The sequence below is a fragment of the Contarinia nasturtii genome, unplaced genomic scaffold (assembly GCF_009176525.2).
Source record: "Contarinia nasturtii isolate CC-2019 unplaced genomic scaffold, AAFC_CNas_1.1 Cnas_scaffold_993, whole genome shotgun sequence".
NCBI lineage: Eukaryota > Metazoa > Arthropoda > Insecta > Diptera > Cecidomyiidae > Contarinia > Contarinia nasturtii.
In genome coordinates this window covers 2,832,731-2,849,665 of record NW_022198340.1, presented here as the reverse complement: position 1 = coordinate 2,849,665, position 16,935 = coordinate 2,832,731, and the positions used below count along the sequence as shown (strand labels likewise).

The 16,935-nt window shown below is 34.7% G+C and overlaps 3 protein-coding genes across 5 annotated transcripts in view; 1 reads left to right on the top strand and 2 right to left on the bottom strand.

Moving 5' to 3' along the window:
* LOC116343263 (partitioning defective 3 homolog) overlaps positions 1–16,935 on the top strand; it is a 54,266-nt gene that overhangs the window by 5,006 nt on the left and 32,325 nt on the right. For all 3 annotated transcript variants that reach the window (XM_031771241.1, XM_031771245.1, XM_031771240.1), the window contains exon 2: positions 228–1,117. In XM_031771241.1, the coding sequence (XP_031627101.1) occupies positions 998–1,117 (120 nt within the window). In that variant the 5' untranslated portion in view covers positions 228–997. The remainder of the gene's footprint in view (positions 1–227; positions 1,118–16,935) is intronic.
* LOC116343266 lies at positions 15,290–16,305 on the bottom strand. Its single transcript, XM_031771248.1, has 2 exons — positions 16,204–16,305; positions 15,290–16,130 (listed from the first exon to the last, which is right to left on the bottom strand). Exons 1-2 carry the CDS (start codon positions 16,246–16,248, stop codon positions 15,390–15,392), a joined length of 786 nt encoding a protein of 261 aa, XP_031627108.1. The 5' UTR covers positions 16,249–16,305; the 3' UTR covers positions 15,290–15,389.
* Positions 16,855–16,935, bottom strand: part of LOC116343267 — a 3,878-nt gene continuing 3,797 nt past the window's right edge. Inside the window, exon 3 of the mRNA XM_031771250.1 lies at positions 16,855–16,929. The gene's annotated coding sequence lies outside the window, so the exon portion shown is untranslated. The remainder of the gene's footprint in view (positions 16,930–16,935) is intronic.

Here is a 16,935-nt window from a genome sequence, read left to right as displayed (position 1 = left end):
GTGCTACTGAATTCGTTGTACCTCCTTCACTATTAATTAACGAGAAAAAAACCAGATCATTTTGTGTATTGTGTGCTGAGAGCGAGAAAAAAACCCTGAAATCTGTTCTCAATCGTAATAATTTAACGATTAAGGCGTGCTCATGTTAAACTCATTTGTTCATTTACAAATCATCTCGATATGTGATTGTCAATGTTTGTTAATTATTCTCTCTTTCTTCATTCCAGTGACACAGAAAAAAAAACAAGAGGATTCAAGACGGTTACAGTGATACAACGACGTCGCAAATACACAAAAATATCGTTTATTTCTCATTGTGCAGTGTTTGTTTAGCTAAACAAATCGTATTGATACAACAGCAGTGATTATATTATATTTTCAATGTTGTCGACATTCTAAGTGCAAACGAGTAACCTCAACTGGTCAATTAAAAGTGAATGTTACAGTCGACGTAGAAAACCTTCTATATATATATTTTTTTTTTAGCAAAGTGTAAATTGTGTGTTTTCCTGTAAACAAATGTCTTTGTGTGTGCATTTGATCATTTGAAATCGTCAATCGGATTTTGCACACGGAAAAAGTGTGAGTAAACATTTACTCAACAGCAGCTTCATATAATTCTGTGTAAATCTACGCAACATCAGTGTTAGTGTATAAATGTGATGAAATAAAGTGTGAATTTCGTGACAAGAGAGGCGAAACAAGTGACTAATTCTTCGATAAACAAAAAATTTAACCAAGTGACTAAGCGATCGCTTACTCCGATAAGAGATGTTATTTGCTCAAGTTCATCAAACTGAAGACACACTCGATAATACACACATAGTAAATTTTGTGAGAGAGACTTATGATCATATCGAGAGTGACTGACTTTCTTTTGGTAACAATGTAAATGTTACACGTTTGAATCGAAGAACATTGGAATTTGAACGATTTGGAAGCGTAGAGAATATAAAATAAAACGTGAATAGAGAAGAAAAAAAAAACGCAATCAAACATGAAAGTCACAGTGTGTTTTGGGAATGTTCGTGTTGTTGTGCCATGTGGAAATGGGGAACTGTTGGTTCGAGACTTGATACACGAAGCCACACGAAGATATAAGAAAGCAGCTGGAAAGGTGAGCCATTATTGCAAATTTAGATCAAACTCAAATCAGTTTCTTTCAATTGAGTGCTTTTTTTTACTTCGCTAATCGCCATTATTGCAATACATATACGATTTGTTCGTATTAGCGGAAACGTTAGATTCTCTCAGTACTCACTGAATATTAAAAAAACTGGTATAATCAACGGCGCACGTATTTTAATAAATATATATATGGAACAAGACCCACCTTTGAAAAAAAACAACAACCACACAAAACCACAGCTCATTGCATTTATTTACGTTTATTACTTTTGTTTGCATACATTCTCTCATATCAGCGATTGCAAGACTGTGTTAACGGTTCCGATTCAACGCTGATAAGTTATGGCACATAAGAAGCACTTACGGCAAAAACACATTAGATAAGGAAAAAGAAATATAAACGCTTGAAATTAATGTTACCACATATTTTGCATACACATCATCACGTATATATACGGTCGTTTATGCAATTTAGGTCAATGTATTACCTATATGAAAACGGTTATCTTATCACTTCGTTTGGAATTTTCGTCGAATGAAATTAGGGCCGCCGAACGAAATATGTATATATACGCAATGTGTACAATGAGCACGGTAATTGGTTGGATTGTTTCCGAATCGAAATTTGTAATCGTGTATACGATTGAAAATGGAAAATGTAACATATGTTTTTATATTGCACATAGCCAAATGTTAATCCAAAGTGCATGAACTAGGCCGGATTATTTCAACATGCAAACATATCAATGCGCTGAATCACCACTGAAAAAGTCATTCGAAACACGCGAACCAGAGAAAATCACCAAATGAATTTTAGAAATGCAACGGCCATTGTTTTCGATTCGAAAACCTTTGTGTTTTTTGTGGACTGTTTTTTTTTTTGTTTGTTTTCAAATGAAGTTCTTTTTCTCCAGTTCACCTCATAATTTCCTTTTACGATTTCTTATTATTTCTTCGAAGTTAAGAATTTTCATTTACATTCGACGCATTTCATTGCCCACGAATAGATCGCAAGTGGTATGATCTGTTCCGTTGAGCATGTCCATTTGCCTCTATTGTTCAACATCTAAATCAAACGCATCACAAATACAAAACATGCATTGACCTTTCAGCTCTCGCTTACTCTCTTTCTTCCAAATGAAATGCATAAATATTGTTTATTCTTCGTTTTTTATTCGAATCTTCCATTTTCTTTCTCTAAATTTAACTTGTTCTAAAATTATGTATCAGACACAATCAAGACTCTTCGAGAATGGTTTCGCTCCGGCGATCAATGTTATTGTATACATTTTTTATTCGGTCGAAATGCAATATGTGTGTAAGTCAGCATGAAGCCGAAGATTGAAGACAATCCCATTCGGCCACATGTGTATCTTCTTTTCGTTTTTTTTTTCTGTTTTTTTTTTTTAAACGAATAAATGACGGCCGATTGACTTGATATCATGTGATATATTTTCCAAGCATACACAACACACACTTTAAAACCGGATTATTTTACATTTACACGATTTATTTTTATGTTGGTCGGTTCGTTCTCGGTTCGGGTGGGGGGATTTTAGGCACAAGTGAAATCCATTTCATTCTATATAGTCTTGCATTAATGTTGACCGATTACAAATCCATTTTGATGACTCGCATTTCGTATTCAGATTTGTATCTTTTGTACAGCGTTGGTTCTTCTTCGTTTTTTTCCTCTTCTCTGGAGTTCAATCGCTGTGACTGCGGTGGCTGCTGTTCGAAATTAATCACTTTGGGCTTTTATGCATTTTCACCATGAGTGTTCTTCGGATATATTTTGTTCGTTTTGTATTAAATTTCGGCCGCCTTTCTGAATCGCATACATTCATTTCAAAGAAGAGAAAAAAAAACCATTTACAAAAATTTGGCTGAACGACTCATAACATGGATGACATCACACTATTTATTGTGCTTGTTCTCTTTTCCTCGATATCTTCAAATGAGGGGGGACGATTTGCGCCTTCGAACGTGTTTTATTGTCCATTGTTTGGCCGAAAAAAAGAGATTTTCGCCACATGTGAAATTCTCAAGCGACAATAATTAAAAACAATCGTTTGTCCGTTTATGGGATTTTTTCTCTCACAACCGGGCATACACCGCACATTAAAACATGGGCGTTTTCAGAGAGGATCGCTACAAAAAGCGGTGAATTTAAAAAAAACCAACTTTACTCTTTTAATTATGAGCTATCGTTTTATTGCGGCTATGTGTGTTTACTTTCGGTCGCCCGCAAAATAATATTCCAATTCAAAATATGCATTCGGTTTACTTTATGGCAGTGGAAAGGAAAATATTATTTAATAATAATTACCGGCTAAAGCAACCGAGCGTGATAATTCCATTATATTTGTACCGGCCACCAAATATAAAGCGCTCAAAACTCAATTGTATTCGGTCACACGCACACACATACACACGTCATGTGAGAGTGTTTTTATTTAATGGTCGTTTATTTTTTGTTCTCTCAAACTCTCGTGAGCGGTGCGTGTGTGTTTTATTTATTTGTGTGGCGAAGAGAATGAAAAAAAAATTCAAACGTCCGATGTGATGACGCAGCTGAAAAAAATTGAGCGTTTTTATTTGAATTTACTTCGAAGTGAAAAGGGTGGCTTGATTCTGTCGAAAGTCAAATTACCGACTTCCGCCTACAAGCAGCAATAAAAGGCATTGCACTCGATGGTTACCATGCACTCGATGGTTGTTTTTTCGTTCTTTTCGGAGGAAAACCATAATTTACCATAATGCATTTGAAATCACCGTCCGACAGTCCAATGCTAACGATGGCGTGGCCAATTCTATTTTTAAGAGCAAGGCCTTTTCGACTTTTTGTTTCACCCTTTGTGTTGCCGTAAGTTGAATGGAACAATGTTCGAATTCTCATACATTTGATTGAATGTCCAAAGAGAGAAATAAAAATTGTTCACTAATTGCAGTGTATTCAAATCCAACAAAAATGCATCGATTTTAGCGAAACCGAGCCGCACCTTTTCATTCCGATTATCTTTAAAAAATCGCATTGCCTTCATTGTCCTCGATTTACTTCTGTATTATTATTATTTCGCTTAATCTCTCTCTCTCTCTCTTCGACAAACTTCGCCTATCTTTCCGGTTTATTTGCATATATTTGGTGCCACTGTCGTGTGCACAGCGATTTCAGCGAAAAATATAACGACAATTTAGTACATTACATTTTATGGAGTATATACATGAGACATGAAACAACAATTTTCACATACAAACCGTCAATTGAAAAACTTTCTTAATTGCGCGAGAGCGCAACCATCATGTTTAAAATCCGAAATGAGGCGAGAAAAGCATAAAAAAAAATCAGACACACACACAAATAATTTCCATTATGCGCGCTTGATGCTTTCAATTTGGCCCGCAGCGTCGTGCTTAGTGTGTACCATTTTTAGATTGAAGTATATCGGCATCTCAAATGAATGAATGAATAAAGAAAATTGATTGAACTAACGAAAAGTGAGTCTCGTTAATCGATTTATACAAGTGTATGGTTATGCTTTCGAGATCACAAACAATCGACATACACATCGAAATGTGTAATCAAGTTCAAATGGTCTGGACCTTGTTCAACTCGAAATCTCTTATTCGCTGAACTTATTTACTTGCCACGATCGCACACAGACATTCATTAAAATGTACTTCGGTTACTTTTAATGCATCATTAAGCGGTTGGCTATTTTTGATCTTATAATGGGGAATTTTCACTTTGAAAACTCACAAACGACAATGATACCATGATATTTACCGTTCCTCTTTTATAGTCATTCGGCTGGGATGGAATTGTGTCGCCAAATACGATGTAAAAAAACTTTGAATGTTTTTGGATTATTTTCATTCATTTATTTTCTTAATTTAACCTATGATTTATAGAGAAATTTTCTAACCGTCTGTGTTTTTCTACTCTTTTTTCAGGTTTGTACTCATTTTCTATCTTTTGATAAAGTCGTTGAAGGAACTTTCGATTCAAAAGCAACACCGTTCACGAGGTTTGTAGAGTGTTTTGCAATAGAAATACACATTAAGAATATTTTCAAAAGAGCCAACAAGTTGGTCAAAAACATCATTTCAAAATAAAAAAAGAGGTAACGACACACCGCATAATGATAATGGTTCTTAAAATAAGCAAACATTACTGCAGGTTGTTTAGTTGTCAAAGGTTAAGCATACAATTGTTCCATATTTAGTTCGGTATAATTTCATTTTCAAATATGTACACAAGTCAAAAGATGAAGGCACTCCGTTTTTGTGCAAATCACGATTGACATACCAAATGGATTGAAATCCAAACAAAGGGCAAATGAGCTAATATGTGGCTTTTTCCTACAAAATGCTTTACAAAATGAAGCGTTTATATCGTTCGGCAATTCATAGACGTGAAAATGAGCTCTTCAATTACCCACCGTTTCGTCTAAATCGGGAAGTATTCGACAAGAAGAATGAAAGCCATACAAATCGAATGATTTCAAGGTCGATGAAATAAATCCAAAAAAAGTAGCAAATTCATTGGCAACGAAAAAACGCACACAACGTCTATGTGATCAAGAAGCGTAACGAGATAAAAACAATCTTACAAGATCTAGTCTAAAACGAATTTGTCTGCGAAAATAGAGCAAATTCATTTCCATTTCGTTGTATAAAAACGCAAACAACAACAAAAAAACAGTGACTAAATGAGATCTCATGTTTCAGTCGGTTTGCAGCGGTTGGTCGGTTTTTTCATTGCGCCTATGAGTACATGCAGATCTAACTGGCGATATACTATGAAAAACGTGAGATTTATGAGTAAAATCTTTCTAAACATACAGCTTTGTGTTCGTGCATGTCTTTCCGAGTGGGTTTCGAATTCATATTTTGAAATGACCGCGTGCACTTTGATCAACGAAAAAAAAAATTAGATCAAACATGAATTATGGTGTTACATTGACACCGCAAGCAGCACACGCTCAACTCATTTAGATCTAATAATCATTTTTTACTTTGAATGACTTCACATTAAAACTTTTCTGCGTATTTTGAACTACATAGGTGTTTTTTTCGTGTGAAGGTCACTTTTCCATGGTAAAATCGACTATGCTACGGTCTACTAAATACGCGGGGATTTATGTTAAAATGAAAAGCCGTTAATCCATGTATGGAACCATGGTGGTCATCACGACAGAAAAATAAAACATAACACGTCAAGACGACGACGCTCGAGACTATGGCGAATTTATGGTTATACAACTTGTACACAGCGAGTGATTTACGCATCAAAGTGATTTGTGTGCATCACTGCAAAATAAAAATGAACAATTTACAAGCCGCTTTTTGTAATGGCGACGATGATGACTAATTTATAGCTTAGCGCTCTGTGTACAATGGAGTCACTTTACTTTGTACACATCACATCATCGCTACCGCAGACTAATTCATATTTTAGAAGCGCAAATTGAATGCTTTTTCCAATGTTCTTATCAAATATTTTAGGTAAACAAGTCACACACGCCCAATTCAATTACGTGATAAAATTCGTGATTGTTGCCGTTTTTGCATTGTAGAAACAGGATGGAAAGTAATAAAAGGGGAGTTTTTACTCAGCAAATTCTGCATAATTTGATTCGGTTTTATCGCGAATTGAATCGCGGTATGTAACAATAGCTGCCGTTTTTGGAATTCGAAAAAATGCTACCGTTTAGACTCTGCCCAGAAAGCAAAAGAAGGTGTTTAAAATTGTTAGACAAAAACATTGTGCAAACTTCTTTTCTTCTCCCATAAATCAAATAGAAAGAGATTTTTTTTTCGCAGAATGCCACCGAACTCTTTAGGCAAAGACATTTAATATTAAAATGTGGTTGCGCTGTGGCGATTGTTGAAACACAACGATTTGTTGAACGACTATTTATGGTAGTCAGTCGCATTATTACTGAAATAGAGTCCAATGTGAACAAGTGATCGCGATCGTAAAATTAAAATGAAAACGAAAGAGAAGCAAAAACACTTAATTTATATGCATTCTGAATTTTGATTACCATTCACTGCTAGAACCAACGCATTCATTTTGTTTTTTCAAATTGTTTTTTTTTTTGAAAGGTGAATTGTTTACCATCGTGTGTATATTCAAATGCAAATGAACGTTCTTAGTGTCTACGCATTAAAAATGCGATTAAGACAAAGCAAGAGTGGCGTAACAAATTCAGGTAGGCATTCATCGAACATGCTCATATGTGTTGCACCATGCGCCTTTGTTCCTAATTTTCTTTTAAACGCTTTGTGTTCGTATTCGATTATGCGCGACTTTGGCTGCTCGCTCGCGGTAGCAAAGGTACATACAGCTTCTTTATATCGCTGAGATTTCAAGGGTTTCAAGCTAAAGAAGAAAAAAAATGGCAAAAAGAAAGATATTGATTCGTTATCTCATTTCGCGGTTGAAGTAACGTGTCGGATTCCAAAATAAGAAGAGAAAAAAACATGCGAAATTCCAACAAAGTAAATGGAATTCACAGTATGCCAAGCACTTGCATGATGAGCGAGCGCCTATTTGAAGTTGCGCCAGATGGAGTCTGCACATATTGTGTGATTCGTGTTTTTTTTTCTCGTTCTCTTATCATTTCGCGGCCAACCAATACGAGAACCAAATCGACTGACTACCTGTTTTTGCGTATCTAATCGAAAACAGAAACAAGAACTCACAAGTTTTCTGCGTCTGCCATCGGCTTTCAGCATCAACCACAACAGTTGTGGTGAAAATAAACAGAAAATTAAAAACAACATCCAAACCGAACTCAACTGGCCGTTGAACACAAGTTTTTTCCCTCATTTAATGCTTTAAATAAACGAAAATGCACACATTCGGGCACCACCAACACATTCGAACGCTTTTGACGAACATATGCTATCTGTAGTATTTTTATCTTATTTTTTTTTTTGTTGTTCTTTATTTTCATTCGTCTATTGTTTTCAATGTCCCGGATTTTGAATGCTTCACATTTCTGAAGGAAGGGAATTAATCCTGTCGAAAAGGAGGCACATGAAAAATGTATGCAACAGGATTTGTTCAGCTGCACAATGTTCGGCATTTGGTAAAAGATTGAATCGAAAAATAGATTTTTCAATTGATATGACTGTTTTATTCATCGTTCCAAAGTGATTCGTTTCTCTTTGAAATAATATTTCATAGCGCGTAGAAAATAGTGACACCATTTTGTATAAACAAGTAGTCAGCTAAAAACTGTCATATTGTGATGATATGAATGGCATATCGTCAACAGTGAAGTTCATATTTTATGAATGTTATTCAAGTGAATAAAATCCGTTTCGAAACGGTACCAAAATGCGGACAAAGCATTTTTTTGTGTCGAACAAAAGAAAGTAAAAACGATCGCATTTCGACGGAATAATGAAATATTGCAGACATTGAGCTAAGAAAAATGATATGTCAGCCAGTTTTGTACTTTGATCGAATAACGCGCGTCTACCAGCATTATTATTTCAAGCCACTTTAACGGCATAGTTTTAAAATATACAAGTTCTCTATGATCACATTCTAACTTAGTTTCTCGGCTAGCTCGACCCGATATTTTCAAAAGGATTGCATGTGTCATTGAACCATTACCGTTTGGTTCGTTTAGGCCTCAAAACGACATAATCTGCACTTGACGGAAAAATTATGTGCGATTATTAGAAATGCAATGTGAAAACCGAATCGCTTCGGTTTTCACACGATCAAATCGTGCCGGTTAGAATATGCTCGACCGAATGCTAAATATAAACATAGATATATTATAAACAGTTTGGAAGAAAAAACCGACATGATTTGCATTCGTTCAGTTCATTACACTCGATCGATTCGTTGATTCGATTCCATAATTCACCCGGTACCGTTTTTCAAAGCCGGTGCATTGCACTATGCGTCAATATAACCGTTTCTGTCTCAATTATTTTGCTATTTCTTTCGAAGAATGCATTGGAATTACGTTTCTCGGGAATCGAGTGAAAGAAAAAAAAGAATCGAACCAAAGCAAAAGAATGGAACCAAAGAAAACGACGAAGAAATAAATCTGATGGATTGTAACTTATTGCCATTCAAGATGGGAAAGAAGCCGCATGCCAAACAAAAATATGATAAAATGTGCATTTTTCTTCTTCGAAGCCCACTAACAATACTCGAGCGTTATTAAATTGATATTTGATCCTAGAAACGAATTAGAATTATTTTCTATGTAACCAAAGCCAATTGCACCTACACGCTGGAAAATCGCCCGTTAAGCTGTATTTTATGGCTTCGTGGATGGTATCATTCGTATAGGTAACTCATAATAATATGTCAAACCTGTAGAGCGAGCCAAACACCGTCCATTTGATCGTTTAGAAGACATGCGACCAATTTCAATGTTTATTGTTTTACTGCACTTCTGTTGTATTGTCGCTCGGCTGTGATTCGTGAGGCTTAAAAATTAATTATGCATCGAATCGGATTACAATTTTTCGTGACTTGAGCATAATTTCCGAAAACATGTCGCTATTGCAACAATCTCAGTTCTTGATGTGGTTTTTGTGCCGATTGAAATCTAAACGTTTGAAAAACGAAAGTCGAAACTGTCAAACTCGTGCTTTCAATATTTCTAATTCAATATGCTGGCAGCCACATAGGCAGAATGAAATAATCAATGAAATAAAATGAGAAAGAGAACGAAGAGATTGCAACATTCTACAACGGTGACAAAGGACCGTTCACATTGTATTCTTCAATCTAAAACACTTCGGTTGAATATTTCTTTATTTTCAAAAGCACGACATTATACCATGTGTGTGATCGCCAGTTTTACAAGTGATTTTATCAAACTGGCTCCAACATTTTATATCGAGGGGCGTTTCGTGTTGGTTTTGTTTGTCTTTATCTGCGCCTAACAATCGAAACAATTCATTATGGATTGAATCAAAACGTCATTTGAAATTCAATCAATAAAATTATTTGTGACAGTTTACATTAATAAAAATTCAAATCGAATCCGAAACGAAGATATATTATGTCTTGATGAACAAAGAAAATCGTTATGTATTCAAATGATCGAAATGAAGCTCGTTAATTTTTGTTTCTATTTTCGTTTAGCTATCAAAGAAACGATCGATATACTTTTAATTTATTTGAATGGAAAAGATGAAACACGTCTTTATTACCTATCCTTTCAATTAGTCTCGATGTAGTTTCTCATTGATTCACTTTTCGATTTCTAGTTCTTTTTCTCTCTTTCATTCTCTATCTCTCGCTCTCTCTCTCCTTCTCCGATTTATATATCGTGCATCCTTTACCAGTAGTCACCACAAATAAGTAGGCTCGGTCGCTTTTATCTTTAATGAGGAACCGGTTTGTCTTTAAATCAATTGAAGAAAAAAAAGTGAAACCGTATCTCGCCTAAAAAGCCATTCATTGCGGCAATTTTGATAAATGATACCATGATTTTATGATTTGAAACAAAAAGTGTATCCATTTTTTCCTTCATAATCCAAACGAAAGCATCTTATTTTATTTGCATGTTCGAGCGCATTTCCCCTGTGCTATGATCGCAATCAGTAAACTATAATTAATTGAAAGTGCGATTGAATTGTAAATCCGAAAGAAAAAAAAACAACAACACGCAGAAAAACTCATATAAATTTCATGCTACTTGGGAGGTGAACGGCATACAAAGAGAAAAAAAGTTTGAACAATTTTTTTTGTGCGGCTTGAAAGCGATATGTTTTAATAAAAAAAACAGCGATATCTTTATGCATGTTATTCAGTTGATTTGATTTTGAATTGTGCGCTTAGTTTATTTATCTCACGACCGGAACAATCATTAAATAATAGGTTGCATTCATTAGCTCGACAGAAAGAGTTGGCATCAGTGTGTTTGTTAAATTATAAATCATGCAAAGTTTGTGAAGCACCAAAACATGCAAACAGCACTTCGGTGCTTTCGACTCGGTTTCGATAAATATTGTTATTTCTTATCAACGTAACGTGTAAACACTCTAATGATGGAGAAAAGATTTGAGGCAAAACACGACAAAACAAAGAAATTGAACAATAAGGAAACCAAAATGCATAATTCTCGGTGAGAAATGAACACATTGAAATCGTATTTGTCGAAATGAAAAGAAAATACAAGAAAGATACACATACTCAGCCAAAGTCAATAGCAACACATTGGTGATATGTTATCTTTTAAATAAATGGACAAAACGCCTTTGGGAACAAAAGGAAATGAGCGAGACAAAAACACATTTTTTTTATTAGAAAAAGATCTTTTTTCGAGATACACAACGAAAACAAACAAATTAATTGAATTTGCCTTTTTTATCACAAAGAATTATTGATGGTAGCAATTGAAGTACCATCGCGGCTTAAATTGAAGTCGATGGTAATGAAATTAATCTTCTCTCTCTCTCTCTCTTCTTTGTGAATTAATGAAAGAATATCATTTGTGTTCAAATATTCGTATTGAAAAGTAAATAACACGAAATGGAGGAACGAAAATACTTGAAATTCCTGTGTGAAGCTATGCATCCGAAAATGAACGATCATCCACGGACATACCATGCACATTGCACATACATCGTTTAATACGCTCACATATACTGTACATTTTACATGGGCGAATATAAATGCACTCTCTTCGCAATCATTTTGTGGTTTTCGTTTGGCATGACCGACCTTTTTGGGGCCGTACAAAAAATTTATACTCAACTGAAAATCATAATTTTGTTGCTTCTCTCTGCTCATCTTCTTGTGTGAAGATCATGGTTTAACGTTGTACTCTTTTTGCTTCATGAGTCAGAGAAAACTGAGATCGCGCGCTCGCTTGTCTACGTAAACAATTCCGACAATTCAGGCGTGTGTGCATGTTTAGGCATTTTACAAATTGGCAATAATTTATTACATGGACTGTGTGTGCAACGAGAGAAAAACAAACCAGCGCAATGAAATTTATAGTAAAAAAGAGGACAGCGTCTTCTCTCTTACTCACTCTCACTCTGTTTGAGTGATTTAAGTCTTTCGTTTCGGCACGAACTAAAAATTAACTCTTTGCTACGATTTTCACCAATTCGCATCCCTGTCGCTTTGCAGTCGGCTGCTGTCTGAACAACAATGTCAGTAACACAAACGTATAAATTGAGTGAAGAGTAGAGAATGACCATTTGACTTATGCGTTTCGAATTGACGTCGTCGCTTCAACATGCCTCAATCCAGCAACAGCAACGACAACAACCGCACAGCCGTACAACTCGAAACAATAAATAATCTCTTTTTGATTATACACACAAATCGTTTTTCGTTGTGTTATTTCAACATATACTATATACTCAACTTAATTCTCGTGTGTGTTTTGTTCATCGCTGAGAAATTGATTTAATTGATTATAATTTCAGTGACATGGAAAAAAAATTCTTGACCATCATCATGTTCTTGTTGTGTATGTTCCGAGAACAAAAAAAACGATAGCTGTGAGTAAAAACATACACACACCAAGAGAAGGAGAGAGAGAGGGCGAGAGAAAAAGAAATGCACCGAGAACCAGAACAACGTAGAACCATGTAGAGAGGAAAACATATAAAATTTCTGTAAAAAATAAATAAATCAGAATTGATGCTGCGTTCATTGTGCGCACACGCATCTCGATAAAATTCCTTTTGGCCATTGTAACAATGATGCTCGTTGCTTGTACATATGATGAAATTACCCGATGCTCTGTTGCCGTTGTTACATTGAAACAGTGATCATAATCACTGCATCTTAAATCTATGAATTATGATTTTGATTCGGGCTCATCATAATTCATTTATGTGCTTATCGTACAAATTGCACTCAATTCCTTCGCGCTTGCATATCAAGCAAATCAAATGATTAATGTGCATTTTATCGTTCATTCGTTCGTTAACGATTTCAAAAATCATTTGATTTAATTTACTGAAATTATTGCATTAGCAATCACGTACGTATGGGGAGAGGAATTTCGAAATTTTCTTCCACACATGAAACGGATTCAACAAGTATTTATTTGAATTACACGACGAGAACATGTTATCTCTGTGTCATTAATCACATTCGTCGATTGCAATGCAGGTACGATAAGTCACTTGAGTGTTTGTATTTGCTACTGATTTCGCAATACACTTTCGTTATTTATTTGAAATGATGAATAGAATTCCTTATTCGTAATTATAATTGCACAATGCGACGAAAAGGTGATTCTTGACTAAAATTGGCTGGTAATTTCAGGGAATTCTACTTTAAAAAAAAAAGCGTCATTGAGTTAATCACAATTTGAATGCAATTTCCATTTGCAGGAGTGTCATTCATTCGATTGTGATGTGTTACATTGCATTGCTTCATACCGAATCAATTAATTTGCATTTTTATTGCGCTGACAGTGTGTGTGCGCGCGCGACGGTCAATTGTATTCATTGCGAATTGATTCGATTAAATGCAATGCGAATGGAGCACGAGTGCTACAAATTGATCAATTCACTTGTTGTGATCACAGCGGCATTGCAAATGTTGCAAACGGTGACAGCGAGCAAGAGAAGGCAAATAACAACAAATTAAAACCGGCACCTTTTGTCAACCGGCGGGAATAATATTCACACAAAAAAAAGAAACCTGTTTGTTGCTTTTTATTGCCAACGCGCTGCAAATTTTCCATTGCGCGTTCGCTTTGTTGTGCAATTGCAGTCGAAGAAAAGTACCACTACGTTTTCTCAATCAGCATTCAATCAACCCAAATTCAACCTTTTATTCTAACTTAAGAGAACAGAAATTCTCTATTTCATGTCGATGTACAGCTGAACTTTCTTTGCCCAAATTAACTCAGTTGCTTGCTAAATTTGTATGCGTAAGCCGTTTCAATTGTTTTGCTCTGCAAAGAAAATGGAGAAAAAAAACCTGTTTCATTTTCCAAAAAGACACACTCCATACGGTTTTATATTCCATATTTGGATCTTTCATGCCAGCTGAAAATGTTGGATGTTAATGCGCATTTTTGATGGAATATTTCGCATGGTCGAATAGCATAGGCTGAGCGCATACTCGTGAGAATATCAGCAACGAATCATCTTTTTGGTGTTTCATTCGTTGTGTATGGATGATGGAATGGAGGAACGAACAACAATTATGCGCAATACTCTCTGCTTGTATTGTTTACATGAACAAGCTGCATCGATGCACCGTTTAAAGTGAGACTATAGACATATGCATTCCATTGTTATGAACATACTCAATTTGTCCTTGGAATTATTCGAAATATACACATGCATATTCAAAGTGTACCCGCGATCACTTGAACATTCCATTTTAATTTATTGTTTAATATTTCAACGATTCTAAAAAGAATTACAACCATTTTCAGAGACTGTAAAAACACAATTTTTATGATGTTGAACGCCAACTCATCATGATCGAGCTAAAATCAATGAATGAAATTCAAAATCACTCACTGTCAGTATAATTGAATTACCGTCTCGAAATTTATATTAAAAAACGAGTTACGAATTAAACATCATTGAGATTGTTATGGTCATGGTTTTGTCATGTCTCGTTTTATCGAAACGTCGGAAATTTTCCGACTTTCTTTTGATCAAACATATTTTTCGACTATGGAATTCTATCGTCAAATCAAAGACTTCTGACTGTTTAGATAAATTCATTAACCTTTTGCAGTCAATCAATTTATAAATCAAGCATCATCAAGAGTCAAACAATTCAAATCTTGCTATCATTTAAGCAAAGCCTATTTGTAATATACGACAAGCTCCACATTAACAAAAGACAACTGTCCACCTCCGCAACTCATTCAAACAATAAGCATTAAATCATATTCATCGCCGTATTGCATACCGCGTATATTTCATGCAATTCATCAAATCCGCCTCTTGCTACACACACTCATTCGTCTTTTTAGCCCCCAAAAAAATCATGATTGTTACAGTTAATCATGATTTCTTGTTCTTTCGAATGCAAAAAAATGTTTCAAGGTTTTCGACAGCAATCTTAATCTGCCTACGGAAAAAAATTATCTTTTTTTGTGTCCACGTCAATATTTAATTGTATGTGGTAGCAGAAACTTTACAAAAATATCGATTCGTTCCAAATAAAAATCCATTGTTTTTAACCATTTTTGTGGTCGTTTATTATCTTATTTGAAGATTACAACAATGTGGTGTTAATTCCATCTTACAATTTTTTTCGTTTTGTTCCCCAAAATCTAGTTGTAGTGTTGTGGATGTAGTAATTCTAGCATCATTATCAAATTTTGAATTTTAGATGTCTGTGAGTCTCGGAACTGCTTATATAGTTCATAATGTTTCCAAATGCAATTTAACAGACTCGTAGTGCGTTCATCATTGGAGTTTGGAAACTTTTCAGCTGGTATAAAAATGTTCTTCTTGACAGAGCTACTTGTTCCTCCAAGATTTTTCTCATTATTCGGTGTGTGTAACAAAAATGCGGAGGATTCCCTTTTTAATTTTCCAAAATCGTTACACGTCAAATACAGGAAAATTTTTTCGCAATTAACTGTTTGGTATTTGAAAATATTCATTGCTACAGTTAAATCTTGCAAACGGCTTTTAATATCTTGCAAAGAATCAAGTTCGGATTTCGTGTTCGTGTTTGTCCCCCAAATACGCCGTACTAAATTTTTCATCGATTCGCTATCAAAAATACGCTCCATTAGGGTTCCTTCATTACGGAATTTCATAAATATATGACGATTGATATCTGCAATTTTCTCATTTACTTCCATTAAAGCTGCTTTGGCCCGTATTAACCGTTTTTCAAATGAGAAAAACGAGAATTCAATTTTATTATCATAAGCCCTTAATAATTGGTCATCAAACGAAAACTCAATCGATTTATTTATCAAACTTGTTTCCAATCCATCTAATCTGGCTTTTTCTTCTAAAATTTCGGAAAGTATATCGGGATCGCCCGGATCGGCTTCAATCTATTTATTTTTTTTTTAATTTAAAATAAAATTATCACATTAGATTATGAATTTTTTTTTAAATTCAATTTACCAAAATTGATGCGAGAGTTAGAATCAATAGCGCGAATAGCTTCATTTTTTCGAAATTAACGAAGACTGACTGAAATATTGGTTTTATACCAAATTTTACTCCAATAATTGTGAAAATATATACACTCCTATGTAGAAACTATTTTAAATGTATACAGTCTGTTATTGACTTATGTGAATATTTCATAAAATATCTTCATTTGTAATCATCATCAGTATGGTGCATCATTCAATTGTTCTTGTTTCTATCTAAGCCTGCCTCTACACGTGTAATATTCTGAATTAACAAAAACAACGTTTCAACACATTTTCGGTTTGATACGTCAATCTAACTACGGAAAATGTGTGAATCGTCGATATTTTTCTGAACAAATATATATTATCTTGTGTATAACATTTTCTTTGACATAGGATTTGATACACACACTCATCCGTCTCTTTAGCCCCCAAAAAAATAATTATTGTTACAGTTAATCGTGATTTCTTGTTCTTTCGAATGCGAAAAAACTGTTTCAAGGTTTTCGACAGCAATCGTAATCTGCCCACAAAGAAAAATGATTTTTCTATTGTCCACGTTGATATTTAACTAATAACTATATGTGCTAGCAGAAACTTTACAAAAATATGGATTCGTTCCAAATAAAAACCATTGTTTTCAAATATTTTGTAGTCGTTTATTATCTTATTTGAAGATTACAACAATGTGGTGTTAATTCCATCTTACAATTTTTTT

Excerpts from the sequence above, each read along its gene's own strand:
- LOC116343266 (XM_031771248.1), bottom strand. The coding sequence starts at position 16,248 with ATGAAGCTATTCGCGCTATTGATTCTAACTCTCGCATCAATTTTG. Across the intron at positions 16,131-16,203 it reads TAACTCTCGCATCAATTTTG|ATTGAAGCCGATCCGGGCGA; the intron begins GTAAATTGAATT and ends AAAAATAAATAG.